Here is a 23,442-nt window from a genome sequence, read left to right as displayed (position 1 = left end):
TTTCTCTTTCTCGGAGCGAAGGTGTTACAGGGAACCGACCTCCTGTTCCCTTCACGCCTACTGTCGCCCGCTCTTGCCTCAGTGCCTTGTTCCCTCGCCGCCATGGGAACTGAGGTTAACTATGCACAACAAGATTTCTGGCTGTGTCAGTGTTTCCTTTCGGTGACTGCACGTGCATGTGCAACAAACACTTGTGTCTGCGCAGTTAAGAGACATTCTGTCAAACAGCTGGATTCACATATGGTGCATTAAACATTAACCAATAAGCAATCACACAAGAAAACAACTGCAGCAATACGCAGAATTACCCAAAACAAAACGAAAACATACCAGATCTCCATTTGATGATGTCGTTGAACTCTTCATTGGTCCCTCCCTCCGCAGCATCTCCGTGTGTTGCCATGGTTGCCGATTAATCCAATGCACAATCACTCGAAATTGTGATACAGGGGTCCGACCTCTTGACAGGCCGTGTGACAAACCCTCGGTCTGTACCTGTGTGTGAGAAAGAAAGTCAGAGTCAAACTCAATCACATCCATCAGTTGACCAGCAACAAAACTTTTAGGCCCCATCTCTGCTTTAATGTGGCCGTAACTCTCATGAGCAGGCCAGGAAAGTTAGATGACCCACACACACACACACACACACACACAAAGCACTCAAACACACACACACAGGAAGATATGGCACTTCACGAGGAACACCGGTCGGTCGTTAAAACACACAAACAGCTGTTTGAGACTTGCACCTTGGTGTCCACTCGGAGCTGCTCAGGAAGGAAACAAGTTGATTTCACACTCTGGAAATCGACTGATGTGTAAAACGACTCCTTCACAGTAATTGACGGAGTAATACCCGGCAGTTATGCTGTAGGGGTTTGTAAAAGCTCAAGATCAAAAAAGTCAATAATATCAAGAGTTTGAAACGCCCACAAAGTAGAGGAGGTGTTGTTGTGTGGTCGGCCACCAAGGAGGTTCTGTTTCCCCCCCCCCCACGTCCATTTGTCTGCTTGTTGGGTGGTTGAGTTGTCAGCAGGATAACACAAAAACTACAGATTTCCTCAAATCTTGGGGGAAAGATGGACTAAGAAAGATATCTCCAAAGTTTGGCTCTGATCCAGATAGTGAGATTATGAGGGGGATGGTTAATGCCTCAAAACCAGAAGGTCCTTAGTTCAGATCCAGGTTTCCTGTGTGAAGTTTGCAAGTTTCTCCAGGTTTTCTCTCGTCGATCGAAAATTGGTGTGAATGGTTGTTTGTCTCTGTTTGTTGGCTGACGACCTCCTGGTCCAGTGTCAGCTGGGGTTTGGCTCTGAGAGCAGATGGGATGGATGCTGCATCGTGCTGAAGGTCGTCCTCACGAACCATCACACTCGCTCCAAATCCGACTCTCTCCTCTAATTCTGCAGCATTTCAAGCTGGAATTACAACAATTTTCCTTGCAGTGTTTTTTCCACAGTGTAACACGATATCAGTGAACACACACACACACACACACACACACACACACACACACACACACACACACACACACACACACACACACACACACACACACACACACACACACACACACACACACACACACACACACACACACACACACTGCTTCAAACTATTTTAAGTAGATTATCATTTCGTCTCCCAGCTTTTGGCGAAACACGATCTTGTCAGATCCGTGGACACTGGACTGTGTGTGTGAGCTAATATTTGCAAATGCCACTGGTGCATTTCACATCCAGGCAGGACGTTGTTGTGTGTGTGTGCTCAACTTTCAGTTAACCCCCCCCCCCCCCAAAAGAAAGAGGGTTAACCCTAACCCTATCTGTCAAACCCCAAGTTGACTGAATAAATGCAGCAGCTTCACAGATTACTTCCAGGTCTTGAAACCTTTCTTCTTACTTGACGGTCACGTGTGTGTGCTCGGTTTTTAATTCAGTGATTTTTTAAAAAAACTCCACCATTGTTCCCTCGCCAGATACAGAGATTGACCATGAAAGGAGTTCACGTGCAGTTTTATCAAACACTGGGGTTTCTCTTTTAGGGGAAGGGTGTGGGGGGGGGGGGTTGATGCAAGAACCTAAAATAACTGTAGGCAGCCTCCTCTCTGTGGCTGCTGTCCTTCCAATTTCAGTTCCTCTCGCTGGGAGGACGGGACTGGTTTTGACAACCAAGGCAAAACAACTGAACAACTAGGGGGGGGGGGAGACAGTGTGTGAAAACTGTGTGGTTCTCTGCAGCACATGTGCAAGAACCAGTGTAATCTACTGGTTTGGGTGGATTTGAAGGTTGAACAATAGTGTCAGTGACGAGATTATGACAGCACGCACGCACGCACACACACACACACACACACACACACACACACACACACACACACACACACACACACACACACACACACACACACACACACACACACACACACACACACACACACACACACACTTTTAAATAGTACACCTCTTGTGGCTTTGTCCTGGTTAATATTTCATCTCGATGTATGACTGCAGAACTTTTCACCAATTTATGTCCAATCCAGTTTGTAGTATAAACCCACATCTGCATGCACCAATCTGGATTAAGCATAACAACTGTTTTCTTGCATGTTTTTTTTTTTTTTACTTTTAACACAAAAAACATCCAGACTCCACAGTTATTTAACACTTAACTCCTGATCCACACACACACGGACACACACTCACCTCTGCTGTCACCCAGGAGTCAGGAGACGTGCTCGCCTCACAACAAAGTCCAGAACGTGGTGGGGGGGCTACACAAGCGAGGCCAAAAGTTCACACATCACAAAGTGCATCGACCGGGTGGGTTTAAGGCATTTTCCCAGAGCTCCCACCCACTCCTGGTGTTCTTTACTGGGAACTGGCTGAGTGCACTGGGTCGAGCTGGAGCTTCGAGCGCATCCAGTCTCCAACAATGTGCCCAGAAAGAAGAAGAAGAGACGAAGCCTGAACCGCACTGACCACCGTAGCTCCAGGGGTGAGGTGGGGTCCGTCTACCTCCTGGACACCGAGCGATGGGTCTCACGTCTCCCGGCTCGACACCGCGGGGAATGTGAACTCAAGGTCCCGCAACTTTGTTCCTGTTGCTTCGCTTCAGCCTCTCTGCCCCGCTGCCCGCACCAGCCACAAGCTAGCACGGCTTAGCTCGGGTTAGATGAGGAGCTTTCAACGGGTCCTTCAGGGTAAAAGCATCGAAAGATCACCGGGAAGGGGAAAGAGGTCTCACCTGTTGTCTTTTTCAATAATTGTGCATTTTATGATATTGTATTATTAGTAGTAGTAGTGGTAGTAGTAGTAGTAATAGTATTGTCATTATTATAATTATTGTCATTATTATTGTTGTTGTTCTTATTATTATCGTTCTTATTATTGTTGTTCTTATTATTTATATTATTGGTGTTGTTATTATTATTAAGAAGAATATGTAATGTTTTTAAATTTTTGATTAAAGTAGTAATCCAGGCTTCTTGCAATGACACCCTTCCAGCCCATTGTTTTAGTTTTTTTCATTATATAAGGATTTAAGTGACTTTCATACTTTAAATACGTGCAAAAAAAACGTTTTCAATATTAACTGTAATAACCACTCTTCTCTAAAAATGGGGTTTTCCTTAGTTCAGTTATTTCATAAACTTCGAATTGGTGTGTTTTATTGTGTAGGTTTTGACCGGAAGCGCCTGGCTCCCCATCGGTGGCTTGACGCTGGACTTGATCTTTAAAAGTTTTCCTGACGCGGACATGGAAACATGGCGCGGTGGGCGTCACGTGACGTAACAGCAACCACACCAGTGATTCCCACAGGAAAAACCCCACAAAACTTTAAAAAGAAACTTTCACTTTGGAAATAGAACTTCTGCTTTAATCAGGACGAGAGGGATGTAGAGACTTTTCCACTTTGAGGGACCTGGAATTCACCAGTCACACTAAAACAAGTATTTTATTGTAACATATGGGAAATGTGGAATGAAGGAAAAGTTTTGGCTGTGGAGTTTCAAGGCCTCTGTGTAAAAAAACATCTCAAGACTCTTATTACTCAAGTAAAAGTTTTGCAAATTGATGTTAAAGCAGCAAAAATGTTCAATATAGTCTCTTTACATGTGCAATCATATTTATACTCATATTTATCAATACCCGCTTGCACCTTTTTTAATCTGCATTGTTTTTATCTTGATTAGTCTGAGGGTCTATTTTCGATTGTATTTATTTTCTGCTTCAACTTAGATTTTTAGATTTTAGTGTTTTGGGAATTTATATTTATTATTTAATTGATGCATTAGCATGTAAACAGGGTTTGTGTGGACGCAGTGGCTCAATCAAATGTTTTTGTTTTGTTTTTGTTTTAGTTGATGCACAATTCCATCTATTATTAAAAAGTATTTTATAATTTTATGGACCGATCATAAACATCTAGTCAGTTTTGTCGATAAATATAAGATACAGATAAACTGTATTAATAATGATATTAGAATAATATATAAAAAATATCTCAAAAGTGTTTGAGATTATTGATTATAATTCTAAAATATTATTTATAGGAGCCTATACATGGGTATAGAATGTAAAACAGAGACATTTTTTTAGCATGTAAACCCAATTCAGCCAATTCATTTGCCTGAATAATAATAATAATAATCCTTACAATTTCAATAGGGCCTCAGTGCTCGGGTCATAAAAATAACCATAATAATAAATACAGCAGTTGTCATGATCATAAAAACCCTTCCACCGGCTTTTGTCTCAGGTTTCATTTTATCACACCGTGCGCTGTTTTGGCCTGAAAAGCAAAAAGAAACTCTTCCAGGACCTGAGGGGAGGGAATAAAAGATGAAGGCCCACTGGGGAGGGTCTCATGAGGCTTTGGGGATGCAGAGATGTTGATCTTCCATTGTGAGCCCTCATCCTTCTCCCTCCCTCTTCTCAGTTGTCAGTGCTCTTTTGTGGACGCTTCCTCGCACAACTCGAAGAAGAAGCTCAGTTTCAGTAGCCAGCGCTCTCTTTAAGCCATCTGACACCTATCAGGTGACAGGAGCTTTGTTTGGAGGTTGTTGCAGAGGGAGCAAACAGACAAGTGGGAACTCAAAACCATAAGTTCACTGGCATATTTACAAAGATTTGCATGAAAGAAAATGGAATATTTCTTTTTTGCATCCATATGCACTAAATATATTTGTCACAAAACTGGTGCAAGGCTGGTATATGTTTACATTCATTGTATCTGTGAACCAAAAACATATCTAAATGGAATTTAAACAGGTAAACAGAGTTTCAAAGACTTCCCATCTACACTTCTTACATCTAAGTGCTGCAAACTTCTGCTAAACTATTTTTAGAAGAGCTGCACATATTTTCTGGGCAGCCTTTTCTGCGGCGGATGCAGATGACCAGGTATCAATGAGTCCATGGCAGCGTCCTTGCAGTGAAATTGAAGGGATGAGAGGATGTGGGTTCGTGTTGGACTCCAGCCCGGAGACTCCTAAGGATAGCTTACAGCGCCCTCCTCTGTCCAAAGGGTGCAATCACTCCTAAATGAGACACCAAATTTGTTTACAGATCTTTTAGTAAACAAACAAAAACATTAAACCACAGATAAGCGTACATTTAAAATAAAAATAAAGTTTTACTGTCGTATTCCCACAGGCTTCTGGCTTCTTCACATCCACCATATAAGCCAAATGTATAGATATCATGATATTATGGATATTATTAGGAACTGAAATCATGATCGAGCAGGAGATGAGCATTTATACAGTCTATGGGCTTAACAAGGTGCAACATCCTCTGCTATCCCTCAACAAGAGTAGTGACACAACTACTAAATAAAACCTGATTAACAGGGGAAAAGAAACAATATTGTCAATACAATACTGAAAAATACATACACCTTAGAGGAGTGCAAGTGTAAAGTTTGAGGATGCAGGTGTAAAACCAAGGTGACAAACTGTGCAGGAATGTGCATGTTTGTATGAACCCTGCAAACATGAAGGTTCACAGATATGCACAGGATGGTTGGATCAGTTGAGAAGCCTCAGTTATAAAATCTAAATGTCTTGTTATATATTATTTCATAAACGTTGCATTTGAATAAAAACAGAACTATAAGGAGGACGTTTATTTACTTGAAGCGTTTTTAACTAATGAATCACAATAGAAAAAGAAAACCCTTCTATGATCACAGATCCTATCTAAGAGAAATAAATCTTATCAAGATGTTATACTAACTATTCTTCTTACTTCTGTACTATAGAGAATACTGTGATACTTACTACAGCTTAATACCGTAATATGGCTGGAAACACTATATTTGTACTATATATACTAATACTTTATACTCCAACACCATTTATATTCCACAGTGTGAACTTTGACAAAAGACTACCAGGAGTGGGGTTCGAACCCACGCGGACATACGTCCATTGGATCTTAAGTCCAACGCCTTAACCACTCGGCCATCCTGGTTAGTACAGCGCTTCCCGTCGCATCCCCGCATCATATCCTAACCATCAAAACATGAATAGCTCTCTTTATTTTGAGTTTTCTGTGATGGAGCTGCTGCGCATCGTAGAGGATCGAGCTCGTTGGACCGGGCTGTTATCAGTTATGCCTCATGACGGTGATGCTAGCGCAGTGTTGGTAGCTACAGGCTAGCATGTGCTAACGACACAGCTTCACGTAAAACCACCTTCACAGTGACGTCATACCCGACCAAAACAAAAATGTCGGCCCTGTTAGCCTGCAAGTATCCATGTTGTGTCCATCGTTAGTAGTACGCAGCTGGAAAGACAGTCTTAAGCTAGCTTGAAGCAGCAGCTAGTAGCGTTAGCACAGGCTAACTCGTAGCACAACTTTGGGGCAGACAAACTGTGATTCATCCACACGTGGTTGAGCGTCTGGTTATATTCTGCCACACAGACTGAAGCAGGCAGGAAGCAAAGAGGAAACAACAACAACAACGAGAGGGACATCTGTAGCAGCTCAGAGTTATGTGAAAGAAATTAGCAAATAAAAGTCCATGGAAACTTTGGGTGATTTTAAAGAGACAAACCTGAAAAGGACATTGGCTATAAGACCATCACCATGTGTGTATATGAACACAAGAGACAATGAAATCAGGCATTTAATCCCTAATAACATTTTTTAATATTCATAACTGCAGATGAATTACTCTTCATCCTGGGACTGATCAGAGATGGATCTTATATATCCAACATTTATGCACAATTGCTGATTCAGTAACGTCCACACTTAAATCAGTCCTTGTTGAACAGTAGGTCTATCGCTTTAAACAAAGCCAAACATCTGTGAAATCATTTCACAAATTGCTTTGGTTTCTAATTGTTTGCTTTTGAAGTGTTTTCAATTTTGTTTGCCTTCAATTTTGTATTATAGCTTTTAAATGTATTTTGAAAGGTTAATCAATATATCTATATAATAAAGTGTACTATTATTATATTACATTTTGAAAATTGTTCCTTGGTCAAGCAAATTCTTTTAGGATCAAGTCTGACGTACCCTTTCGATAACAGCTCTACTTTTTCGAGTTCTTATTTTACACTATGGAAACAGTTTAGATTATGTCAATGGCTCCTGTAACGCGTCTTCTCCAGTCTAAAGTTCTAACAGTTTGTCTGACTCTGGAATCTGGAGGAGCCAACTCATAACAGATTTCCCCGTCTCCTGTTGTGAGGCATTATTTCTTTCATTGTTTATCAAAGTTTGTGACTTTGATCATTTACTACAGTCCTTTAAAGTCACATCTCTAACAGAAACTTATCAATTCTCTCCAATAATTCTTCCGACTGTCCTCATGACTCCAGTTAATCTGAATTTCCGAGGAACACGTGAACCTCTTTCCCGCATGACACAATTAACTCAAATGGACAAACTGCTTTTAATTCACAACAACATACTTTATTTCACGGGTCAGTGAACTGCTTAAAATATTTATTGTTTCAACTTACATCCTTTCCAATTGTCAACCTCTCTCATGGACACATTCACCATTAAACTAATACTTGTAACTTAAAACCTTGTATAGTTTAAAGCCACTCACATCAGGGAAGGATTCACCATGTTAAAAGCATATTACATAAAACAAAAATCTGCAGGACAAAACTTCTTATAGAAGAAAACATTTAGTTCAGTTTCAAAAACATCCATACAATTGCATCAAGTCAAAATATGCCCTATGATGTTTGGTTGTGTCTCCAGCAGGGTAGACAGGGACAGAAGTGGTGAAAAGGATTTTTCCTCTTGTACTTTAGGGCCTTCTTGATGTTAACGTTGAATTTTTCAACGTATTCCTCGGTACCGCACACATTGGTCTCAATGTTGTTGATCATGGATCCCTGCTCCTCCACCAGCACGGCCATGGTCAGGAACAGCTCGTGGACCTCCTTCAGCCTGGCCTCCAGCTCCACCAGCTCCTTGTGTCTGCCTTGGATCTTACACATCGCCCATCGGCTCGAGCGACCACCGGGTGTCTGCAAACTCTGGGACAGCTCGGCCCACCCCTCTCCGCCTTTGTCCACTAGATCATCCAGCTGCTCATCAGATATTTCAGTCCCAATGATGGAGGCCTGCCTCTTGATCCTCCCCCGACACGCGCTCCTCTGCATCTCCTCGGCCTGAGCGTAGTCACTAATGGCAGCATGGAAGGCTCTGGTCAGCGTGTCGTACTGAGCTCGAGCGATGCGGCAGACAGCAGAGTTGTGACCTTCTTTCTCCTCCACCCGGCAGCTCTCCTTACCCAGAGCCTGCAGGCGGATGTACAGGGCCTCCCCATGTTGCTGGATTCCCCTGGCAATAGAAACTGAGTCTTTTTTGATTAGGGTAAGGCGTCGTACAGAGGTGCCAAATCGCTCGTTGATTGAGCTCAGATGCTTGACCTCTGAGTGGAGGAGGGAGATCTCCTTGCGGATGGAGTGAGCCTCCTTCAGGATGTTGTCAATAGCTGAGGAGTTCTCAAAAACCACCGCCTGTTGAGATAGAGTCAACCTGTCCACGTCGTACTCAGGTCCATAAAACTCAGGCTCACAGTCCTCCTGCTCCTCGTGGACGGTCCTCAGCCTCTCCAGCATGTCCCGCATTCTGCCTGAAAGAGCAGCATACGACCAAATGTTGGTTATTTCTAGTCAGGTTTTGGGTTTGATGGATGAAAATAGTGTCAGATACATTTTTTAAAACATGTTGAAATTAAACTTTTTGGTTACAGGGATTAAATATACAGCCAACTGGCTGCTTGTATGTGCAAGTTGCTGTTGCATAACCACTGATAAACACAATAGCTGGCCAGTTTAACCTGCAGCTTTTCTTTCTTTGGTAGAAAACAATGCAGTCTCGGCTCAGCGGCATGTCGACATTTCAACCAGGAACAAGGAAGACACTGAAAGACACATCTTTTAAAACTGAACTTATGACAGAATATAAACGCAATGTATGTTATTTATCCAAGTTGTTCTCAGTGGATTCTTTTTGTCAACCTCATTTTTAAAAAACAGGCCCTCTCCTTAAGGCTCAGAAAAAATCCATTTCCTCATATACAATATTTCTGAATGTTCATGTTACTATTTTTTAAACCTATCACAACACATGATGAACCAATTCACTTCACTTGTGAATTTCTTCTGGACTGTGGTTGAATAAGTTCTATACTTTCCAAGCTGTCTATCGCAAATAAATTATCCACTTGTCTCCAGGTGCCTCTGCTGCACCAAAATCAATTAAATATCAATCGGCTCTCATACTAAAGTGTCTTACCTGTACTGACTGGCTCCAACAATATATCAGAACACGATATCCCTTCAGTGTTTCTCACACTGGTTAGTTTGGTCCAAGCTGCTCAGGGAAGCATCTCTGAACTCTGATGAAGGGCTGTCTGCTGTGTGTGTGTGTGTGTGTTCAGCATGTGTGAGTGACGCCCCTTCACAGGTGACAAACATGGGCCTTCCCACTGCAACACCGCTCTGTGGGCATGCATTCTTTTCCTTTTCTCGGTTTATTTTTTTTGCAGGAAGTAAGAGCCTGGTTTGAGGAAGTGACACGTCATTCCCCTGAAGTAATGCGTCCAGAACAAAAGAATCTCAGCCAGAAAGTCAAAGGAATTGAGCAACTAGACATGTGTACCATTCAATGTTGTGTTTGTAGACTGATGACATAAAATCAACTATTTGAAAGTATTTATTAGCCTCATTTATTGGATGTGTATTTATAGTTATTTCCAAATTTTAAAACTTGTTTTTTATACTTTTGCACTGTTTTTTAGAAGTAGCACCACTTGTATTGTTGTTCTGTTTTATCTTTTACAATGACAACAATGGGTTTCTATTCTATTCTATGCCAGGGATTATAGATGTTATCATAATTGTTAGAGGTCAAGAAATGTAAAGTTTGGCAGTGCCCCTGGTTTGACTAAATATCTGAATGAGGTTTTAATCTAAGTCTACATGGATCCGTCTTATTTTAATAACTCCCCATACTAATGGACAAATAACTTAAATCCTTGTGCAATCATTCTGTTCAACTTCATTCTACTCAATTTAATTCCTAGACAACATTTCCTCAGTGAAAAGTTTATGTTATGTTCATATTCTGTATTTTTACCTTTTTTTATTCTCTGGTCAACCTCATTCTGACTGTCTGCTGCTGTAACAAGTGAATTTTCCCAGCGTGGGATCAATAAAGTTTTATCTTAACTCATTTAAATCAAATATTAATATGTTGATGTAGTTTCCAACAAGAACAAACACTCAAGTTATATTTTAATACAGTTGTTTATGTTAAATACAAGACTCGATGAGATAGAGACAAATATAAGATATTATATATCAAGTCATTAAAGGGCAGTGAAAAGTAGCAGATTACAACACAGTGTGATATCTAGATAAACTCCAGAGTGGCCACCCATGAATTTTATAGTTTAAATCTATAGCAATGAAGAAAAACATCATCTAAATCAAGAACAACTACATTTGTTCAATTTCTAAAACATTTTCTTTCAGCTTGATGTCTCTTTGAATGTCTTTGGTCAAAGACATTAGAAAAGAATTGACTCATGACTGATTGATGATTGGACTTAAAATCACAGGCGACATGAAAACGTAGATATAATAATGTTCCAAAAACTGAATGAGCATTGATTCCCTTTGATGAAGAAGCAGGTGATAGGCAATAAAAAAAAGAAAAATTGTTTTAAACACCATTCACCGGGGAATTCATTTTGATTTGAGATACCCGTCCCAAACCTTACAGGCATTAAATACAATGTTTGATTTCATTAGGATTTCCCTCTTTTCTTTCTTCTGTTGGCTCCAACAATATATCAGAACACGATATCCCTTCAGTGTTTCTCACACTGGTTAGTTTGGTCCAAGCTGCTCAGGGAAGCATCTCTGAACTCTGATGAAGGGCTGTCTGCTGTGTGTGTGTGTGTGTGTTCAGCATGTGTGAGTGACGCCCCTTCACAGGTGACAAACATGGGCCTTCCCACTGCAACACCGCTCTGTGGGCATGCATTCTTTTCCTTTTCTCGGTTTATTTTTTTTGCAGGAAGTAAGAGCCTGGTTTGAGGAAGTGACACGTCATTCCCCTGAAGTAATGCGTCCAGAACAAAAGAATCTCAGCCAGAAAGTCAAAGGAATTGAGCAACTAGACATGTGTACCATTCAATGTTGTGTTTGTAGACTGATGACATAAAATCAACTATTTGAAAGTATTTATTAGCCTCATTTATTGGATGTGTATTTATAGTTATTTCCAAATTTTAAAACTTGTTTTTTATACTTTTGCACTGTTTTTTAGAAGTAGCACCACTTGTATTGTTGTTCTGTTTTATCTTTTACAATGACAACAATGGGTTTCTATTCTATTCTATGCCAGGGATTATAGATGTTATCATAATTGTTAGAGGTCAAGAAATGTAAAGTTTGGCAGTGCCCCTGGTTTGACTAAATATCTGAATGAGGTTTTAATCTAAGTCTACATGGATCCGTCTTATTTTAATAACTCCCCATACTAATGGACAAATAACTTAAATCCTTGTGCAATCATTCTGTTCAACTTCATTCTACTCAATTTAATTCCTAGACAACATTTCCTCAGTGAAAAGTTTATGTTATGTTCATATTCTGTATTTTTACCTTTTTTTATTCTCTGGTCAACCTCATTCTGACTGTCTGCTGCTGTAACAAGTGAATTTTCCCAGCGTGGGATCAATAAAGTTTTATCTTAACTCATTTAAATCAAATATTAATATGTTGATGTAGTTTCCAACAAGAACAAACACTCAAGTTATATTTTAATACAGTTGTTTATGTTAAATACAAGACTCGATGAGATAGAGACAAATATAAGATATTATATATCAAGTCATTAAAGGGCAGTGAAAAGTAGCAGATTACAACACAGTGTGATATCTAGATAAACTCCAGAGTGGCCACCCATGAATTTTATAGTTTAAATCTATAGCAATGAAGAAAAACATCATCTAAATCAAGAACAACTACATTTGTTCAATTTCTAAAACATTTTCTTTCAGCTTGATGTCTCTTTGAATGTCTTTGGTCAAAGACATTAGAAAAGAATTGACTCATGACTGATTGATGATTGGACTTAAAATCACAGGCGACATGAAAACGTAGATATAATAATGTTCCAAAAACTGAATGAGCATTGATTCCCTTTGATGAAGAAGCAGGTGATAGGCAATAAAAAAAAGAAAAATTGTTTTAAACACCATTCACCGGGGAATTCATTTTGATTTGAGATACCCGTCCCAAACCTTACAGGCATTAAATACAATGTTTGATTTCATTAGGATTTCCCTCTTTTCTTGGAATGTCCAGCTCTTCCCATCCCTCTACACGCCCGTGTACGCTCATTAATCGACGCATGGGAAACAGCTGCAAAACATCTTTTTGAACGGGTTGTTCTTATCGTGACGCTTGGCCCTGCCGAGTTTGACGAGGACTTCCCGTATGTTTTCGTCTGTTTTCTGCACGTTAGTCTGGATGGCGTTCAGCATGGGCCCCTGCTCCTCCACCAGCAAGGCGATGTCCAGGAAGATCTCATGGATGCTCTGGATGCGGTTCTCCAGGTCCACCAGCTCCTGGTGACGTTTCTCAATCTGAGACAGAGCCGATCGGGCCGTTTTACCCTCGGAGACAATGTTGTCTGTGAACACGTTCCACTGGCCCGTCTCAATAATCTCCTCCATCTCCTCTCCTGACACCTCACGCCCCACGATCTCCATCTGCCTCTGGATCTGGCTCTTACAGTTCTCCCTGTGGCTCATCTCAGCCTCATTATAGTCAAACATGGCGTCGCGGAACCCGTTGCTGATGCAGGCATACTGGGTCCTGGCAATGCGTGTGATGGCAGAATTTGACCCATGTGCTTCTTCCAGTTTGTGGGCTGTGCCATCCATCTCCCTCAGATGAGCTAGAATACCCTCAGCCCGGGACTTAATATCAGCACCGATGGCGTTAGAGTCCCTTTTGATGACGCTCATGTTGGTGGTGCCATGGAGCATGCGGTTGTTCTGCTCGCGGAGCCTTTTAATCTCCAGGCGGATGAGTTGGACCTCTTTGTGGATCTCTTGGGACTTGGAGAAGACCTCTTCCAGATCCGGGCTGTTGTCGAACACCACCGCCTCTTGGTGCAGCTCCTCCAGGTCCACATTGCTGAAGGTGTCGGAGACAGTGTCCTCCTCCTCGTACTCCATCTCCTCCACGTGGCCATTGGACACCTCCTGCAGGTGGCTCAGTCTGTCCCTCATGGTTCGGCTGGAGATCAGGAGAAAGTTACAGATGTTAAGATGATTTTCTGTGTCTGGTTAGTTTTGTTCTAACTTACTGCGCATTAAAACTTTGAATTTAAGACACATTCAGGAATTTATTGACTTTACCCCCCCATATAGGAGGTTGTGAGGACAAAATCAAAACAAAATACATGAGCGAACCACAACACAAACCCTCTAATTTACATGTTTAAACACATCCAGGTCTAATTAAAGTTGTCATGCCTGTTTAAAAGTCCTTTCCTTCTTCCTGCACATACAGCCCAGCCAGTACCAATCACTGGCCTAACAGGTTCTCAGAAGAATAGTCGAAGGTGTTGCTTCTCACCAAACTAGTTCTTATAACTTGTGATCTCGCTGACGTCTATGTCCAGACATGTATCTTAACTTAGCATTAGTTAATGTTCATCAGATAAATCTGTATTTATTGTTTTGTTTTGTTTGAGAAATGGAAAATGAAATAAATTCCCAAAATGAAGTAAAGATCCTGGTGACATCATTTTAAGGGTTAGAGACCGGAAGTTCTCAAACTTCAGGAACTCTTATGATTTTACAGTTGAAGCTCCCCTCTATCAACGAAGAATTTGAGCTGTAATTCTAATCTGGGATAAACGTTCTGTCCTTTATGTTGAAATCTCCTGCATAAAATGTTGAAATGAACACATTTTAAAATTGTTTTCTGGTTAAATATGTTCAGGGTAAATGGCAACAGTCAACTTTGAGCTATGTCGTGGGTACTTCAGACTTTAAAAACATAAAAATATACCAATTTTTTTTAACTGAGAGTATATGGCCATCCTTTTATAAAAAACTACTTAATCTGCCCTTTCAGTAGAGAACAGTAGAGAACAGTCCTGTGGGCAACAAATAAAATATTGTAATTTACAAATGTTGACTTTTGTAACTACCTAGTACCCAGGAATGTTGTGAATACCTTCAGACTTTGAAAATCAAATACATACACAGCAAATCTATGTTTGAGACCATGTTTGCGAGCCATCACCCCATCAATATGATTATTCAAACTTATTCTATGGTAGACTCCCACATCTCATGGCCGCAGTATTAAAAAGTCAAAGATCTGTACCTGTTTTGCTCTGGTCTCCACAGAAATCAAACGTTGTCCTGTACTGTGAGGTGCCCGCGGTGCCACGGCACCATCCTCCAGATCTGATATGAGCTGTTCCTGGATGTGAGCAGAAGCGAAGGGCGCAGAGCAGCTGTGTTTAGAGCCGGAGCTTCACCTGTGGGTGGTGTTGGAAGGGGGTGGTGATGAGTGGAGCCATGCGACTGGGATGATGTGACTTCAGGAATGAGGCCCGGTCGGTTTGGCCTCGCGGTGGCGGCGCATGTCAGGAGCCTCGGTTGGACACAGACACTTTGTAAAGGACCAGGGGGGGGGGGGAGACACCTGAGGGACACTTTAAACTCGTCTCTATTCCAGGGCAAAGCGAGGTGATCAGTTTCTGCGGCTTTATCCAGAAACTCGCAGCTTAGATGGACGGTTTGATTTGGGAGTGGTCATGTCTGCGATACTTGACGGTGCAGGAGGACGACCTGTGATGATCTGACGTCATGGTTTTCCCAGACACACCCTTATAATGACTTCAAGAACAAGCTCTCTCTCTCTCTCTCTCTCTCTCTCTCTCTCTCTCTCTCTCTCTCTCTCTCTCTCTCTCCCTCTTTAACATTTTTTTCATTTTAAAAGAGGAACAAAACAAATATATATACATGGGGTTGTTTACAATGACATACAAACATACAAGCCATATATGTACAATATACATATAAAGTAATCAATATTTGATTAGATTGGATTAGATTCAACTTTATTGTCATTGTACAGTACAAGTACTTAAACAACGCAATACAGTTTAGCATCTAAACAGAAATGTAAAAAAAAGCAGCAAAAGTGCAGAGTATGTGCATGTTTAAAGTGGAATATGTAAATAAATAAGATATGTACAGTAAGAGATAGATATGGAATATAAACAGTATTAGGAGGTATGGTATGATATAAGTACGATGAATACACTATGAGCAAGATAAATATTGAATACACTATAGGTGAGATAATACAGTAGTACAAAAATAACAGTCTAGTGCAAATATTTAAATGTTCAGTGGCTGGAGGAGGGTGTGTGGCAGTCCAAGCCAGGGTGGAGGGGGGAAGTACAGTCACTGGAGGAGGTGTGTGTGTGTGTAGACTTTAAAGATAGTTAAAGTTTTAATGGTCTTTTGTGTTGGATGATTTGGAAATTCGGTTTACATATTGTTCAACGTCCGTCAGAAAAAACATGACACAGGGTATTGCTGGTGTTACTGCTTTAGTTTTACTGAGGTGTACTTAATAAAATGACAACTTGTAGTAGTATACAGGCATCCCCATGATTGGCCCCTTTGTCTTAGCAGAGTCACTCTCTCCGTATCCAAAGATAATTAACTTTTGTCCTCCATCCCCCATCTTCAAACAGGATCAGGACAAACTCTGTCCACAGAAAGCTAATATGTGTCCTGTGGCCTTGTGTGTGTGAGCACTTTATGTGACCTTTGGCCTTTTGATCCTGGGATGACTGTCCCATCACATGCTGCTCTGACATAGATAACTCTCTGGTCGCATATGGGGGTCTGGGAAATCTCTAAGCTTCTTCTAAATCAGCCTGAGACATGGTTTTATCTTGTGTTATTTCTGATGAATATGTTGACAATGTGCAGTTTTTTGAGTGTCCCAATGTTTTCCAAGCTTATATGATGAGGTAACAGGTAAAAAAACGAACTCTGTTTGATAATGAGTGACGGCATCATTGTCCTGTGATGGCATCATTCAAATAAAGGACTACAATCACAGCCCTGGCGTTATTGAGAAGCTGCTGCTTTCATGTGCGCCTCGGATTTATGAGCTTCATTTTTACAGTCTATTCCCCTATCCCTGCCTGGCTGTATTTTACTTTTTTTATTAGTATCTCACCCCACACACCCCCTGTCATTATGTGGGGTGGTTTCTTTGAGTTATTGATCGTATATGTAAGTATATAATGGGGTTGTTTTTGTGTGGCCTCCCTCAGAATACTCAAATATCCGACTGTCCCTTAATGCCCCGCACCTCCTGCAGGACCCTGTCACAAAGTGAACTTTTCTTTTTGTTCCTCTGGAGGATCCGGCCGCAGCAGGAGACCCGAACCGGAGAGAAACGAGAAACCCCGTAAACATCAGAGATAAACAGATCGAAACACACCGACATGAGGTTGTCTATCCTCCGCAGAGCCTATGGCAGTCTGCGGGTCCATCCAGGAAGCAGGGGCAGCGGGGTGGCGCACAGATGCTACCCGGCTGGAGCCACCGGCTGCCGGCTGATCCTCCGGCCGGCCAGCGGCTCCTCCAGCGGGGGAACAAGCCCGAGAGGAGCCGTCCACCTCGGGGAGAAGCTCCGGAGGGATGACGGGCTCGACAGCGACAGTTCTTTGAAGTAAGTTAAAAAAAATGTAAACGTGACGCATTAACTGTGTGTGCTGTGTTGTTTACTCATCATTTTTGTAAACATTAAAAGTTTAAAGAAACAATAATACGCCGTGGAGGAGAGTTTGGTGTGAAACGATGCTTGGCGGACGGTACTTCCGGAGTCCCCGGCGTGTCTGGCTCTTGGTGGGCCGCCAGTAGTGCTCGTGTCCCCGGTAACATCCGAGGGTCTCCAGCTGATGTAACTTTCTTTCGTCGTTGCCAGACACACGATGAGAAAATGTCCCTGAACTCACCGGGAAATGAACTCACACAGAGGATGCTCTGACGTTAGGAGACATGTTCACATCACTAGCATCACCACGTGTGTGTGTGTGTGTGTGTGTGTGTTTACATGATGACAACTTTTAATGAAATTCACTGGAACATTGAAGAATACAGTGGTTTTCACGTTTATTTCTTATTTCTCAATGGTTCAGTTATCAAAAGCTGGATTAGATCTGGTTATGATAACTTTATGGACCCTATATTGATACGTGTATTGATCAGGACCAATCAGGAGGAATAGAGTCTCCATCTTCTCTATTGCCAATATACACACAACTATTGTTATTTTTCCATTTAAAAACTAGAATGTTACTCAGAAGAGTGCATAGATATACGCCAAGGCTCAACATTCCCTTTATGAAACCAAATATAATTTCAATAGATGCAAATTGTTATTCTTAAATGTACAAAGTCATGATTGTCAACCACATAAATGTGTCAGGATCTGCACCAATATTGAATTGGTTCTTCCATGACTCAAAACTAATCTTTTAACCAAGTTTCCAGATCATCTTTCAGGTAGTGTGTTTGTTTTTTGCATAATCCTGCTGCCAAACAAACAAGTGCAGATGAAAGATGATATCAACTCCATGGTAATATTTCCTGCTCATGTGGGAGGTGGCGTTTCAGATGGCTGCATCAAAAATGTCAATTTTTTCCCCCTTCATTCTGAGTCATCATTGTTTTTAAGAGATTCTACAGGATGGAACAACCTATTTCACCGTTATTTTATTTAAATAGTGAGATTTGGGGAGTTTATAGTATAATTTCTAACTGTGTATTTCTTCCATTCCCCACAATTCCTGATAAGTAATTCTGAATATTTTCTCTTCATATGTTGGTTCTTTTACATATATGTTTGACTTGAATCTCAATATACAATGAACCCTGTGTGAAGCCTTAAAATGGTTGTATGCACATCGCTAACCAGTTTATTTTCTCTCACAGGAACGTGGTTCAGAGCACAAAGGAGGCAATGGTGGCTCTGCAGAGAGAGAATCCCTCAATCCAGCCTCTGTTAGCCATTATACAGGTATTTATACCACAATTAGAGGCACTGTGTTGGGTTTCTATTTATAAGTATATAGGTTTCAATCTTGAGGCAGACTCCCTTTATTTGTCAAACCTCAAATTAAAAAAGAGTCAAAAGAGGGTTTACTTTGGCAGAGCTGAGATTAGACACGAGTTGCCCCATTTCACCTTACGCCTCAGAGTTGTGTGTTTCTACTGAAGCCTGTAGTACAAGGTCTGTGAGGTTATTTCACATTGTGCCATTCTATTCCTAAGGCAGGTGAAGATGACAGCTTGTTGGAGATCAATAAGAAAATGGCCGGAAAGGTAATTCTCTCTCTTTCTGTTTTAATGTATTTTGCCCATTTATTCACAATTCAAACATTTCCCTGTCTCTCGGTTCACAGATCGGTTTGAACATCACTCAGCTCTGCCTGGCAGAACAGTGCAGTGAGGATGAAGTAAGTCAAACCGACTCACAATCATAAGTCTGGGCGAACTCTTACTCCCCCTCATTGTTTAGCGTGTCAGTGCATGAAAGCCTCTTCCCTGTGGCAGTTTGTTGATGCATCATGTGATCGAGGTGGATTAGTGAAGAGTCAAGGTAATCTGAACCTCAAACAAGCTTTTACGTTGTTAAATTATTGCTTAAATATGAGTCAGTACTTCTCGACTGTAACGCTACCGATAGCTCATTGGGGATCAGTTCCGTGGTGTTTACTATCTTATGCTACTGGTCGTGGGATTCACTCTCCCTCTCAGCTGTGGGTCTCTGCGCTCAGCTGGAAGTTGACTCTTGAAAATAACAGAAAACGGAAACGGTCGTTGGAATAGCTCAGACATTTCAGCTGACAGTGGATGATTTACATGACAGTACCTGCCCTCAGGAAGCCTCTGCTGCTCCACTGATCTACTGCTCTACTTTTACACATCTTTTCTCTCCCTCCCCCCTTTCTTTTACCTTTGTCCGGGATTTCCATCAGCAGCTCTGACTTGTCTAATCTGAATTCTCTTCCACCCTTCCTCTCTTTTATGTTCTTAAAACCACACATGTCCTTTACTTTTTGCATGTGATGTCTTGGATTTTATGTATTTGTACCTGAATATTTTTGAATCTTACATTTTCGCAATTATTGCAGCTGTGGTTTGTAAGTATTGTTGATTTTTATTTCTGTGCATTTAGATTATAGAGGAGGTGTTGAAGCTCAACGAGGACCCCAGGGTGCACGGGGTCTATCTCCACCTTCCCGCGGCTTCACTCACCAGTCGAGTGCTCGACGCTCTCAAACCTGAAAAGGACATAGACGGGTAAAAAACACATTTGATCATTAAGACACGGTAGCTGAATCGCTGTTGTCAAATACAAACAATCTAAAATCTGAGAATGTGTGTAAGGTTTCCTGCCTTAAAAACTTCCACCAATACCTCAGTATGTGGCAGCCGGGCATGTATAGTAAATCAAAAGTGCATGTCTCTCTGTCCAGATGGAGATAAATGAATTTACTCTCGTGGTGCTGGAGATTTCTGTCCAAATCAGAAAGGGCTGGCGAGAATTAAGAAGAAGTAAATGGAGTATGTGTGTGTCTTCAGCAGACAATTAAAGAGCAAATTAGCAAGATGCCCTTTTGAATCATCACAAATTGAAGAGAAGTGGTTCAGCTGAGGACAAATGATCTAAAGCACATTCATTAAAAGGTTAGTTAAGGTTGTCCTCTGACAGACTAATACGAGCGACTTTATGTCGTTTTTATTGCCTGATCAAATGTTTCCAAACATTTACAGTAAATAGTATAAAAGATTATTTAATGGTGTTGCACTCCTATCATTAACTAATGAATTGTTTTTTCAAGTGTCACGAAGGTGCTTGACACACTCATCATCAGCACTTAACAAAACGTAATGCTTTTGCCAGTAAAAAGTAAGAAGAATAATGCATTAATTTTGATATATTATATATTTATGTGCATATTTGTCCTTCAATAGCATAACAGATTTGAATATGGGACGTTTGGTACGTGGAGACTTGAGCAAAGGCTTTGTGTCGCCTATGGCCAGAGCTGTCCTGGATTTGCTGGAGAAACATGGTGAGTTTCTGCAAAAGAACAAACTATACAGACACTTTGAAAGCAGTACTTAAGGCCGGCGCATGCTTCTGCGTTTTCACGGGCCCGGAAGCGCAAGAGCCCTTCCGGGCCCCTTACGTGCTTACGTATCCCTTCTTACGTGCTTACGTGCGTCGGCCAATTTTTCTTACTAGACGGCAAAGCCCCGCAAGCGTCACCCGCCCGCAAGGGCTGTGATTGGTCTGCTAACTACATAATTTCCAGAGTCGCATTTCCGGTTCATGCCCGATAATACCGGCGGAAACCACGGAAGATTTAGAAGAACGAATATGGATCAAATAGAAGAGCACTTGGCAGAAGAGATCCGAAACTATGTCCACAAGTATAACCCGTCACTGACCGGCGGATTTGTCTGACAGAAAAAGGCTCCGAGGAGCCGCCGTGGCGATGTAGATAAGCTGCTCCTCTTCGTGCCACACACGAAGAAGAGCCGACTTCGACAAAAAACATTATTCCGCCTAGTGTTCTGGCGGGGAATTGCATGGCAACACGCGCAACGCTTGGAAAACCATGAATGACAACGATTCCTGCGTTGGAGCTGCGTGCTTGCGGGCCCCTGACAACGCAGAAGCATGCGCCGGCCTTTAGAATTTGGCATCAACAGTTTGTATCCATGGATCCAAGGACCTGGAAGTGTCCACAGTCCAGGCTGGTGGAGGTGTGACGGTGTGCAAAGTGTTTTCGCGGCACACTTTGGGCCCCTTAATATCACATCAATCATTCTTCACGACCCTTTATGGTCGTAACTGACCCAACATTAAATGGCCATTTCAGTCTTTCACACACTATCTTGGGCCACCCACCCACATATATCAACAGCCGTATAATTCTCCCGACCCATGTTGAAGTTTTTTTTTGCATCTGTCCGAGAGTACAGTGCCAATCCATGGTCGATTAATAAATGGATATTCTCCACTCGCTCAACCCCATCTGTACCTGTTTTTTCTGCTATCGTGAGAAGCGTACACTGATGTTTTGTGGTAGTGCGCCATGAAGAGAGGGTTCATTCTGTGGGAAACACATGATACTATCCCACAGAGCGAAATTCCCCTCAAAGTGGTGTAATGAACATGACAATCATGTCAGTGTTCTTCAATGGCCTCCCCAGTCACCAGACCTGAATTAAAAAATTGGACGTGGATGTGTCAAGGGGTGGTTGACAACATTGGGACGCACAAGAAAAGGGAAGACTCTGCACGCTAATTTGACAATAAGTAGAGATTCACTAATTCTATGCATTTTCCCACATGGAAGCTGTTAAAAGCCTATTTGTCATCCATGTATAGATGGTGAGCACTTATATTTTGACCGCGTGGATTTCTACAGTTGGGTTGCTCGTGCACATAAAGCATTTAATGAGTTGCACAACTTGTAAGTTTATCTCCAATGTTAATCGAATCGTATCTACAGATGATATATTGGAGGGGAAAACGGTGTTGCTGGTCGGAGGTGAAGGACCCTTCGCGTCGGCCCTGCAGTGCCTGATGGAGAAAAGTGGAATGGCTGCTGTCAAGATCAACTGGAGCTCCACAGTTCTGAAGCAACAGGTGTGTTTTGTTTGTGTTTGTGATCATCTGCTCTTCACACACTGCACACACGTATCAAATAGTCTTTACCTTTCTGTCGTTAACATCCTGTCATCCTGAAAGGAGGCTGTAAAAATGTTTCAGCTTGGTCCCTGAAAGAGAAGAGTGCCCCTTGTCAGCTTTGTTGTTTTTCTTTTAATTAGAGACTTTGTTTTGACTGTTGTTTTACAACAGTCAAAAAAAGTCTTTGTCTTGTTCTTATGCTCCACATCTGATACTCTTGTCAGTGCAGTTATTTGCAATTTTACCTGTTTACCACATGGGGTCAGTGTCTACAATGTCATGTAACGGAACAGAACTTCAACAATTGTACTAGTTGAAAACATCTGGTACATTTGTCATACATGTTTATACCTGTCATACACAAGCTAATGATATAATAAACTTTATTTATATATAGCATTCCAAAGTGCTCGTCAATGGCAGAAAAATAAAACAGACTAGTCATAAAATCATCAGCAAAGCACACACTACTGTCTTCTACAAGTTTCTTCACTTTATTCTAGAATTATTACTTGTCTCCTGTTATCATTATATTCTTTACCTCCTTTTGAAAAATCATAAAATAATAAATTGTCCTTCTCTTTCCATATTCTAGGTGATGCAGGCGGATGCTGTGGTCCTGTTGGGCTCAGGGCAGATGGACGTCCCATCCACCTGGTTTAGACCCGAGGCTGCTGTCATTCGCTGTGAGCCAGGTATTGTTAACATACAAAAATCATTACATCCACTCTCATGGAGCGTTGGTGAAAATATGTGACGCCTCTTGGCATAACACCCTTGAGTTTTGCACAGATTATTGACCTCACCACTTCAGATTATACTTAAATGCATAAAAATGTATTGGTTTCCAAAGATGTAGTAGTGTTAAGTTTTGGGTTTACCATAAAGTCAGCTATAGCAAGCTGTTCCCCAAGTCTTTACCACTTTTTCAACATTTAAACATTCATATTTTTATCCAACAATGTGAATTAACCATACTGTTTCTTGTAGATGAACATGCCGCAGAGACCCCCTCTAAATCTGAGTTATGGAGCCTCACAGCAGCTTACAGGACACAGGTACATCTTTGTTTTCACCCCATTTTCTTCAAATATTTTGTCGTTCTTCCACCTCGTTCCCATTGC

At 41.5% G+C, this 23,442-nt stretch overlaps 4 protein-coding genes and 1 non-coding gene across 7 annotated transcripts in view; 1 reads left to right on the top strand and 4 right to left on the bottom strand.

Annotated features, from left to right (window-relative positions):
* The window catches only part of utrn (utrophin), a 170,204-nt gene extending 167,048 nt beyond the window's left edge, over positions 1-3,156 (bottom strand). For all 3 annotated transcript variants that reach the window (XM_061091915.1, XM_061091917.1, XM_061091916.1), the window contains exons 1-2: positions 2,706-3,156; positions 331-495 (exon numbers count right to left, since the gene is read on the bottom strand). In XM_061091915.1, coding sequence (XP_060947898.1) covers positions 331-403 — 73 coding nt within the window. In that variant the 5' untranslated portion in view covers positions 404-495; positions 2,706-3,156. The remainder of the gene's footprint in view (positions 1-330; positions 496-2,705) is intronic.
* Positions 3,157-6,393: 3,237 nt separating this feature from the next.
* On the bottom strand, positions 6,394-6,476 carry trnal-uaa (transfer RNA leucine (anticodon UAA)). Its single transcript has one exon. It is a non-coding gene; the product is annotated as a tRNA-Leu (tRNA).
* Positions 6,477-8,203: 1,727 nt separating this feature from the next.
* Positions 8,204-9,106, bottom strand: LOC133024875 (syntaxin-11-like). The gene has a single exon (XM_061092038.1). It carries the CDS (start codon positions 9,104-9,106, stop codon positions 8,204-8,206), a length of 903 nt encoding a protein of 300 aa, XP_060948021.1.
* A 3,788-nt stretch (positions 9,107-12,894) lies between these two features.
* On the bottom strand, positions 12,895-13,791 carry stx11b.1 (syntaxin 11b, tandem duplicate 1). Its single transcript, XM_061092121.1, has one exon. It carries the CDS (start codon positions 13,789-13,791, stop codon positions 12,895-12,897), a length of 897 nt encoding a protein of 298 aa, XP_060948104.1.
* Positions 13,792-17,051: 3,260 nt separating this feature from the next.
* Positions 17,052-23,442, top strand: part of mthfd1l (methylenetetrahydrofolate dehydrogenase (NADP+ dependent) 1 like) — a 33,854-nt gene continuing 27,463 nt past the window's right edge. Inside the window, exons 1-9 of the mRNA XM_061091676.1 lie at positions 17,052-17,278; positions 18,544-18,628; positions 18,883-18,933; positions 19,014-19,067; positions 19,790-19,914; positions 20,590-20,690; positions 22,140-22,291; positions 22,914-23,013; positions 23,309-23,376. Coding sequence (XP_060947659.1) covers positions 17,052-17,278; positions 18,544-18,628; positions 18,883-18,933; positions 19,014-19,067; positions 19,790-19,914; positions 20,590-20,690; positions 22,140-22,291; positions 22,914-23,013; positions 23,309-23,376 — 963 coding nt within the window. The remainder of the gene's footprint in view (positions 17,279-18,543; positions 18,629-18,882; positions 18,934-19,013; positions 19,068-19,789; positions 19,915-20,589; positions 20,691-22,139; positions 22,292-22,913; positions 23,014-23,308; positions 23,377-23,442) is intronic.

The sequence above is a fragment of the Limanda limanda genome, chromosome 18 (genome assembly GCF_963576545.1).
Source record: "Limanda limanda chromosome 18, fLimLim1.1, whole genome shotgun sequence".
Taxonomy (NCBI): Eukaryota; Metazoa; Chordata; class Actinopteri; order Pleuronectiformes; family Pleuronectidae; genus Limanda; species Limanda limanda.
Note: the sequence above shows the minus strand (reverse complement) of the source record. Positions and strands in the feature narration are given on the sequence as shown.